General features: G+C 48.8%; 2 protein-coding genes across 2 annotated transcripts; one reads left to right on the forward strand and one right to left on the reverse strand.

Annotated features, from left to right (window-relative positions):
* Positions 1 to 4240: 4240 nt before the first annotated feature.
* Positions 4241 to 5134, reverse strand: F9C07_3724 (U3 small nucleolar ribonucleoprotein component; the record flags this gene model as incomplete). Its single annotated transcript, XM_041285796.2, has 1 exon — positions 4241 to 5134. A coding segment is annotated over one exon (894 nt), but the record flags the coding sequence as incomplete, so codon positions are not given.
* A 727-nt stretch (positions 5135 to 5861) lies between these two features.
* On the forward strand, positions 5862 to 9143 carry F9C07_3725 (putative regulator of nonsense transcripts; the record flags this gene model as incomplete). Its single annotated transcript, XM_041291822.1, has 2 exons — positions 5862 to 6061; positions 6125 to 9143. 2 exons carry the CDS (start codon positions 5862 to 5864, stop codon positions 9141 to 9143), a joined length of 3219 nt encoding a protein of 1072 aa, XP_041146014.1.
* Positions 9144 to 10327: the final 1184 nt, after the last annotated feature.

The raw sequence follows: 10327 nt of genomic DNA on the forward strand, positions 1-10327 counted from the left end.
GCATCCAATGTCATTTTGATCGACAACTATGATTCTTTCACCTGGAATGTCTATCAGTATCTGGTCCTCGAGGGCGCCACTGTCCAGGTGTTTCGCAATGATGAATTATCCTTGGACGAATTGATCGCCAAGAAGCCGACTCAATTGGTCGTCAGCCCTGGTCCGGGCCACCCGACAACCGACGCTGGAATCAGTAATGCTGCAATTCAATACTTCAGCGGTAAAGTACCTGTTTTTGGTGTGTGTATGGGTCAGCAATGCATCATCTCTTCCTTCGGTGGCAAAGTCGATGTCACAGGCGAGATCTTGCATGGTAAGACATCGGTGATAAAACATGACGGTAAGGGTGCATATGAAGGGCTGCCGACCTCCCTCGCCGTGACTAGGTATCATTCCCTTGCTGGAACACACTCAACGATCCCTGATTGCCTGGAGGTAACGTCTTACGCCCAGCTGGGTGAGGACAGTAGTAAGACCGTTATCATGGGTGTGAGACACAAGGAGCTTGCAGTGGAAGGTGTCCAGTTTCATCCTGAAAGTATTCTCACAGAGTACGGCCGAGGGATGTTTAGGAACTTCCTCAAACTTACAGCGGGTACATGGGAGGGTAACGGCAAACAATCCAGTGCACAGAGTGGCACTTCCGTTGCAACTGGGTTAGCTGCCTCGAATAGCACCCCAAAGGTAGACAAGAAGACTTCCATCTTAGAGAAGATATATGATCACCGCAGGGCTGCCGTTGCCATCCAGAAGACTATTCCTTCACAACGGCCCGCGGATCTTCAGGCTGCTTACGACCTCAACATTGCTCCTCCACAAGTCTCATTCCCTGCCCGTCTGAGACAATCACCTTATCCGCTGTCTCTTATGGCTGAAATAAAGCGCGCTTCCCCTTCCAAGGGAATGATTGCGGAGAACGCATGTGCCCCTGCCCAGGCTAGAGAGTACGCTAAGGCCGGCGCCAGCGTTATTTCTGTCCTCACTGAGCCAGAATGGTTCAAAGGTAGCATCGACGATTTGCGTGCCGTTCGTCAGAGCTTAGAAGGAGTTACAAACAGACCTGCAATCTTAAGAAAGGAGTTTGTTTTTGACGAATATCAGATTCTTGAAGCCCGTCTTGCTGGGGCTGATACTATCCTGCTCATCGTGAAGATGCTAAGCGTCGAGCTTCTTACAAGATTGTATCACTATTCTCGCAGCTTGGGAATGGAGCCTCTCGTAGAGGTTAATACTCCGGAGGAAATGAAGATCGCGGTGCAGCTTGGAGCCGAGGTGATTGGCGTGAACAACAGAGACTTGACGAGCTTCGAGGTTGACCTCGGTACCACGAGTCGTCTCATGGACCAGGTTAACGAGAATACTATCGTTTGCGCTCTTAGTGGAATTTCCGGACCCAAGGATGTCGAGGCTTACAAGAAGGAAGGTGTCAAAGCAATTCTCGTGGGAGAGGCACTTATGCGGGCATCTAACACATCTGCTTTTGTTGCAGAGCTGCTCGGGGGGTCTTACGAGAAATCTACTCAAACTTCACGAGCCTCGCCGTTAGTCAAGATCTGCGGTACACGATCAGAAGATGGGGCTCGGGCGGCAATTGAGGCCGGTGCTGATTTGGTTGGTATTATTCAGGTACAGGGACGAAAGCGTACTGTTTCAGATGATGTTGCTCTTCGCATTTCTCAAGTTGTGAAGTCCACGAAGCGACCTGTCACTCATACCGCTTCGACGACTCAAGGAACATCAAATGCAACCTCGGTTGATTACTTTGATCATTCCACTAATGTCCTACGCCATCCCAACCGAGCTCTGCTCGTGGGTGTGTTCCAGAATCAGCCATTGTCGTACATCCTAGAGCAGCAGCAAAAGCTGGAACTCGATGTGGTCCAATTACACGGTTCTGAGCCATTGGAGTGGGCTAAGTTAATACCGGTGCCTGTAATCCGCAAATTCGGTCTTGACGAGACTGGAATTGCACGAAGAGCCTACCATACTTTGCCCTTACTTGATTCTGGAGCTGGCGGCTCGGGTGAATTGCTTGATCAGTCCGGTGTTCAAACCGTTCTGGACAGCGATGCTGGCCTGCGTGTTATCCTGGCTGGAGGATTGGATCCCACAAACGTTGCTGACACAATCAAGAAGCTAGGGAGCTCTGGTCACAAGGTTGTTGGGGTAGATGTCAGTTCTGGTGTGGAGTCGGATGGCGTTCAGGATCCGAGTAAAATACATGCCTTTGTGCAGGCAGTGAGAGGACTTCAACAGTAATCCATAGACTTTTTGGTTCTCAGATACCAGCAACTTGTCACAGATCCGGACGATGATCTTTAATGAGTTTCCTTTTGTTTTCGAGTAATGACTCAATCTACACTTCAATTTCGGGTTGCAATTCACTTTCAGGTTATGGACTAGTTTCGAGATACAACCCACTGTCTCAAATTAGTTGTGTTATTGCCAGTACTTCCCTATAGATTTAAGCTTGCGAACTACGCTCGAACTCTCACTTCTAAGCAATCGCAGGAACATACTCTTCATTGCTATCATCCCGCTCTTACGGGTTATCTCTTTCTCTACTTTCACTCAGCCTAGCTGGTATGTAGTTGTTGCCAGACCATCTGGTTGCCTTCTTGAATCTAGTTCTTTCCAACGATCTACACGCACCTACACTCGGACATTCAATATGGGCAAGTCTTTTGCAAAGGTCCACTTATGCTCAGCTGGGAGGCTTGGAGATAACGGTAGTAAAATTCCGCAATGGGTACAAGCAAACGGCGGAACGTACTCTAGACAAGTCACACAGGATGTGACGCACCTAGTTACCACCAAAGACGCCTATATGAACAACATCCCTGCAGGTTAGTTCCCCAATACCTAGATTGCTAAACTCTTGCCACACTAACACATTCGATTTAAGTCAAAGAAGCCAGACGTCTCGGGACTGTTAGGATAGTATCATATGAATGGTTGGAGGATTCTCTACTTTCCCGTAATCGGACACCAAAACGGGAGAAGGCATATCTCATCGAGAATATCCTCAAGGAGGAAAGGAGAGCTGCAAAGGAGAAAGCCAGGAAGACCCCAAAGCAGCAGGATAAGTCCACAAATAGGCCCGGAGGCAAGTCTACAGGTGTGCCCACTCTAAATATATCTATCCTCTATACCATGTCATTTCTAAAATGGACTCACATCTTGATGTTAGGCAAAGCAAACACAAAAGGCCCTTCAGGTGCCAAGCGTGGGAAGAGAGCTGGCTCCAGTACATGTATGTCCTCTGTTCTATGTGCATGACTGACTTAGGTGCTGATGGTAAGAGAATATAGCGGGACGTCATGTGTACACGGATACGACAGCCTGTCTAACATACAAAGCAACGCTTGTCCGACAGGCAATCACGAAGCGTAATGAGAAATTTCAGCTTACGGTTCGTTATATATCTGACTCTGGTCCTTGACTATAGATTGTGGTGGTTGAGCTATTTTCCGCAGCTAATGCTGATAGTTTGACAAACTCCAGATCTACGAATCCAGCGAGGAACATGTTACTTATGAAACCGAATGCAGATACAGCCGTGTTGGTAAATCAAACTCCCAGATTCTTGCTCCAGCCGGAAGCAGCTTAGACACGGCCCTAGTAGCATTTGAACGGTTCTTCGAAGAATACACGGGAAAGAGCTGGGCGCTGCGTGGGAACGGAATTCTGCCCCAGCCGAAGAGAGATAGTGCAGGTAACCTCTTACCTCCCCATGAGGGTTGGTATATCTACGAAGACAATACAAATATGTTCCTCGACTTTATCCAGAAAGGCTCGGCCAGCACCACCGATGCATTTGGAAAGTAACCTGGAAGTAGCAGCTTCAGTCGAGTTTTAGTGCTACTGATAAACGGATTCTACTTTGTTTTGTAACCAGTCAGAATCCCTTCTTTTCCTTTCCTGTACTTGAGGTTTCAAGAGCGAAACTACAAAATTTTCTTGCTGAATGTCATTTCGTCTCAGACTACTGCCCGGTAATTTTTGAGAATTTGCGTATCGGGGATAACATGAAGATACAACATCAGCGGATATCCATTCAGAACACCTAGGTATCTGTTTCTCTAGACGGGTATACAATAGTAAACAGTGATGTTAAACAGCTAAATGCTAACCTTTTAAACCTTCCAACACCTTAAGCGCCAAGACAGACTTTTCTTGTGTCTTCGTAAGATAAAGATACATCGCACCAAACCGTTGCAGCCGTCGCCACCGAACCGGCTCACAGGTAATCCTTCTTCCTGCTGGTTCTGGTGTACTGTGTAAGAGCCCATTCAACATCACCACTGGAGCCCTTCTCCAGGGATCCACCGCGGATCTCAAACAATCTCATGGTCATGCGTGGGCCAACTTCGGCCAGTTCAACGTCCCGATAACTCGTCTTCACGAACACGTGGTGCCGCACTTCGATGCTGTCCTCCCTGTTCACGAAACTAACGACACGGTTGCCAACCTTTCCAGCCTCACGCGGAGGGAAGAGATGCTTCAATATCTGGACTACCCGAAGGCCCAGTTTCGTCTTGAAACCCTCAAAGACGAGGTGGGGGTAGCTCTCCGACACGGTACCACGGGCAGCATTAGGAATGTCTGCACGAAGAACGACATTGTGAAGTGAAAAACTGGCTGTCGGGCCATGAGGTAGGTGAGAAATGGTCATCGCTGTGGGGGTTCCTCGATGTTCATGGAGGAGAACCATATCCGTCAACGCTGCAGCATTGGCACTCGATACAAGGTCTGGGAGCACAAGACCACCACGGTTCAGTCGAATCGAGGTTGGAAGAAGCAGGCGGATTTCCTTTGCGAATGCGCCTAAACGGACAGACGGGTTTCGAGAAGTTGTGACAATGGGGCGAGGATCGACGACTCCTGATGTGAGGGCATATTCATCATCAAGGTCTAGCATATCCGCATCCTTATCTTTCTTATCCGACGTCGGTAAAGACTCGTCATATTTAAAATCTTCGCGAAGCTGTTTATCGTTTGCGATGGAAGGATCAAGGGGTTTTCCAGAAGCTAGCGACGCCTTCAACTGTGCTCGCTTTTCGGCGATAGAGGCATCGCGGAGAAGCAACGCTCTCCGATACAGATAATCTCGGCGCTCACGAGCTTGACGGCGCTAAAAGGCAGTTAGTAAGAGCCTTGCGGTTCACAGCAAAGAGCGTGAGTCATAATAGGGCCAGAACGTACAAGCATTTTGTTTGGATGGGTGTCTTTAAAGAAAATGGTTGAAGCTTTGTCTTTGGCGGGCAACTTTTTTTAATTGCATTGGTGGTCCGCATGGGCCACCGGACTGTGTGGGATTTGGCGGCAAATAGACCGATAATAAAACGAGGTGAGGCGATCGCAAACCATCGAATCGCCGAGTCCTGTGAATTACAACTTCCTACCATCGAGCACAGGCCGATTCACCCTCATTAGGCTTTACGGTGCATTAGGGACTCGGTTACTGATCAGTGAGAGTCACATGTGAGTTTTCTCAAGCATCGCCCATTCCAGATCAAGAAGAATTCATCGCTGAGACTAGACTCAAGCCTCTCTCATTCTTCTTGCCCCTCTACTGTGGCACGCTGGGTTATCTCATAAATCACACAGATCTCCCTACCACCTCGTTTTCTTCTTCAGCAACGGGGACGGCCGGTTTGTCCTTAACGCTCTTTCATCTCCAACTTATCCTAAACGATATATCAGGAAAGCTCGTCTATGACCGATTCGTGATTTTGATTTGTGGTGGACTAGGCGTTTCGGCTTTGCACGGTTCCTGCTTTCCAGCTCATCGATAGCCGCTTTATTAGGAGTTCCTTGTCCCTCCCGGGAGATTATTTTAATCTGGATTCCGATCGACGATGGCGGCTCTAGGCGATGATTCAAGGGAATTGGATGACATAACTGGTGGTCTCCGCCCGCGGAGGCATGACGATGATGATGACGGCTCGGATAATGGGGATGACGACCTAGAAAGTACAACTAGTGCTCCGGCTGCTGAGAATGCAGAAAATCAAAGACACACGGAGGAGGAAAAGGAGCTTCCGCCACATGCATGCGCGTAAGGATCACGGTATATCGCTACTTCAAGATCAAAATTGAGCTAACCTAGATCGCCTTGAAGATATTGCGGCATTCATAATCCGAGCAGTGTTGTGAAATGTCTCTCATGCAGCAAATGGTTTTGCAGTGCTCGTGGAAATACGTCGTCCTCTCACATTGTCAACCACCTCGTTCGAGCACGACACAAGGAAGTGCAATTACACCCTGCCTCGTCTCTCGGAGATACAATTCTGGAGTGCTATAATTGCGGAACTAAGAATGTCTTTCTTCTTGGGTTCATTCCAGCGAAGTCCGATACGGTCGTCGTATTACTATGCCGCCAACCTTGTGCCGCCATGCCATCGTCCAAGGACATGAACTGGGATACTTCCCGCTGGCAGCCACTCATAGAAGATCGTTCATTTCTGCCATGGCTAGTAGCTGCGCCGTCTGACCAAGAGCAACTGCGAGCTCGCCACCTCAGCCCTCAGCTTATTGCGAAATTGGAGGAAATGTGGAAAGAAAACTCCCAAGCCACGTTTTCAGATCTCGAGAAGGCCACCGCTGTAGATGACGAACCTGCTCCCGTTCTTTTACGTTATGATGATGCTTTCCAGTATCAAAACATCTTTGGACCACTCGTCAAGATTGAAGCGGATTACGATCGAAAATTGAAGGAGTCGCAGTCGCAGGATGGGTTGATTGTGCGTTGGGACCTTGGTCTTAACAACAAACATCTGGCTAGCTTCATTCTCCCAAAGCTTGAGCTTGGAGACGTCAAATTGGCTGTGGGAGACGAAATGCGACTGAAATACACTGGTGAACTGCGGCCCAAGTGGGAAGGGGTTGGATACGTCATCAAGATCCCGAACAACCAGTCTGACGAGGTTACTATTGAGTTGCGAGCAAAGGGAGATCATAAGTCGGTGCCTACAGAATGTACACACAATTTCACTGCCGACTATGTATGGAAGTCCACCTCCTTTGATCGTATGCAACTCGCCATGAAGACATTCGCAGTTGATGAGATGAGCGTTTCCGGCTACATTTTCCATCGGCTTCTGGGTCACGAGGTCGCCGCTGCACCAATGAAGACACAAATGCCCAAGAAGTTCAGTGTCCCTGGACTTCCAGAACTAAATGGTAGCCAGATTAATGCAGTCAAGAGTGTGCTACAGAGGCCTCTGAGTCTCATTCAGGGACCTCCCGGAACCGGAAAGACTGTCACCTCCGCTACCATCATTTATCATCTTGCCAAACTTAATGGAGGTCAGGTCCTAGTCTGCGCTCCTTCCAACGTCGCTGTTGATCAACTCTGCGAGCGTATCCACAGAACAGGTTTGAAGACAGTGCGTGTAACCGCCAAATCTCGCGAAGATGTGGAATCTCCCGTTGGCTTCTTGTCCCTGCATGAGCAAGTTCGCCTAAATGACAGCAATATTGAACTCCTGAAGCTTAACCAGCTTAAGGCGGAACTCGGGGAGTTGTCAAGTCAAGACGAAAAGCGACTGAAACAGCTCACGCGTTCAGCGGAGCGCGAGATTCTGAACAACGCTGACGTTATCTGCTGCACTTGCGTCGGTGCCGGTGACCCTCGTCTCGCGAAACTCAAGTTCCGCACTGTATTAATTGACGAATCTACTCAATCAGCCGAACCGGAGTGTATGATTCCGTTGGTTCTAGGATGCAAGCAGGTTGTTCTGGTTGGTGATCATCAGCAACTTGGACCCGTCATTATGAACAAGAAAGCAGCCAAAGCAGGCCTCAATCAGTCGCTTTTTGAGCGACTTGTTATATTGGGTTGCTCTCCTATCCGCTTGAACGTGCAGTATCGTATGCATCCCTGTCTTTCAGAATTCCCATCGAACATGTTCTACGAGGGCTCTCTGCAGAACGGTATCTCTTCTATTGAGCGTCTTCGTCGTGATGTTGACTTCCCCTGGCCCATCAGCGATAATCCTATGATGTTCTGGTCGAACCTTGGCAATGAGGAGATCTCCGCCTCTGGAACTTCTTATCTCAATCGTACCGAAGCCACAAATGTGGAGAAAATTGTGACCCGTTTCTTCAAGGCTGGTGTACAGCCTGGAGACATTGGTATCATTACCCCTTATGAAGGCCAGCGTAGCTACATTGTTAGCTCCATGCAGGCAACCGGTACCTTTAAGAAGGAGCACTACAAGGAAATCGAAGTTGCCTCCGTTGATGCTTTCCAGGGACGAGAGAAGGACTTCATCATCCTCTCTTGTGTGCGTTCCAACGACCACCAAGGCATCGGTTTCTTGAGCGATCCGCGTCGTCTCAATGTTGCGCTTACACGAGCAAAGTATGGTCTAGCGATCCTTGGTAATCCGAAGGTGCTATCTAAGCATCCCTTGTGGAACTGCCTGTTGCAGCACTTCAAAGAACGGCATTGTCTGGTCGAGGGGCCTCTGTCTAATCTTCAGGAATCCCTGATCCAGTTTAGCCGGCCTAAACAGGCATATAGAGGGCCCCAGCGATTCCAGATGGCGTATAACCACGCCTCTAGTGTGACCAGTGGAATGATGAATGGAAAAAATGGGCACCGCAACGACTTCCACGACACCGGATCCGTGGTAGGCTATATTCCTGATGATGTCTCCTCTGTCCATTCTTCTGCTCTTGGCGGTGTCGGTATTCCTTCAGGATATCCTCCTATGTTCCAGAACTTCGCAGACTCTTGGCCTGCCCTCCCAGGAAACCGTCGGGCCAATGGTAACAGAGGAAAGGGGGCGCCTAGCATTGCTGGCGAATCCATTGCAGCGACAGAATCTGACGTTACTGCAAGCATCATTGATGGCAAGAGTGTTGATCAGGGCGGCGTGAGTCTCGCTGGACTTAGTATCCACGATATGAGCAAACAGCCCAGTCTCAGTCAGTCCGACCGGCTGAAACGCTATGTCGAATCCGGTGGTCGCGAGCCTTACAAGCCTGGTGTTGCTGATAATAACAGCATCTTTGGTGGAAGCTCTGCCAGCATTCGTGTGACTCGTGGTGTACCAGGCCACATCATTGATGACGACGACACACGCAGCGTTTCTACTGCGTTTGCGAGCCAGGTAGGGGGAAACTACGATTGATTGCGGTAACGTTGCGTTGTACGCTGGTCTGGGTGGCACCAGAACCTTGCAGCTCTCGCAAAGCCCTGGATACGACTGTTCGCAGCACTGTTGGGCCACTAAAACATCTTTCGGTAACCTGAGAGGAGGCTCGAGTTGTTGACCGTCTTTTTGGGCATGAAACACCCGCACCTTCAGGGTAGCATCAATGGATACATGTCTCAGCCATACGGTGGAAGATGGAAAATACTCCTCGAACCTCGAATTTCACTTCCACGATACACATATCTATATCAGGATATCACGGTTACCTTTCCAGAGGTCCAAAGCAATGACAGTACCATTTGTGGGGGTGACCATGTCTAGTCTAATTGGCAGGTTTATGGTCCTCCATGAAGTAACGCGAGAGTGGTAGTGGTCTGGCATGCACATGACACCTGTTGATCGATCATTAGCTGTCAAGGGCTGTGTCATTTGAGGACTAATGGAGTGTCCATAGATTCGTTCGGCTTGTAGGCGACTTCTCAGGCTACAGGAAAGCTCAACATTTTCACACGCTGATGGCGAGAGAGCTCATCTGAAGATGCTATGGATAATATTTTTTTTCTTCTTCTTTTCCCGTCTGAACTTCTGTTATTTCAATTTTTTGACTTTTAGGTAACTCTTCTGCATTACTTGTGGCACTATTATTGTGATACTGTCCTCCTACATCTTTGGAGAGAACGCAATTTCTTTGCCCTTCATATTTGTACACGCCACTTGATCTTTGTCGGCTGGAGGACCTATCCTATCACTCGCTGCAAACTACACTGCTAAGCCCTAGCTAACGAAATATGAATATTGCCGCTCGTTTATAAGCTATTTCCGCACTAATACCTCAGAGAACAACACGTCCTCGGTGGCCGACTTTGCCCCCTTTTCCGCTCACTGTGGGTGGGCCTAAATGCCTTGCCATGGGTCCGTAGAACAGAACTGAGCTGGTTATCTTGTGGCTGTAAATGACTAGGTTGAACCGCCCTGCATCGTAAATGTAGGCATCTACGGTTTTTCATCTTGGCGCTTTTTAACCGAAGATCAGGATCTATTAACCTCTTATGTAGTCTCCTAGATAGCAGCTGAAGAAGCAAACCTACCCACCAACTCAGCCACTGCGTAAACGAACAGCGATTGATTCATGATCGTCCTTCAGTCGGTTACATTGGTCC

The sequence above is a fragment of the Aspergillus flavus genome, chromosome 4 (genome assembly GCF_009017415.1).
Source record: "Aspergillus flavus chromosome 4, complete sequence".
Lineage (NCBI taxonomy): Eukaryota > Fungi > Ascomycota > Eurotiomycetes > Eurotiales > Aspergillaceae > Aspergillus > Aspergillus flavus.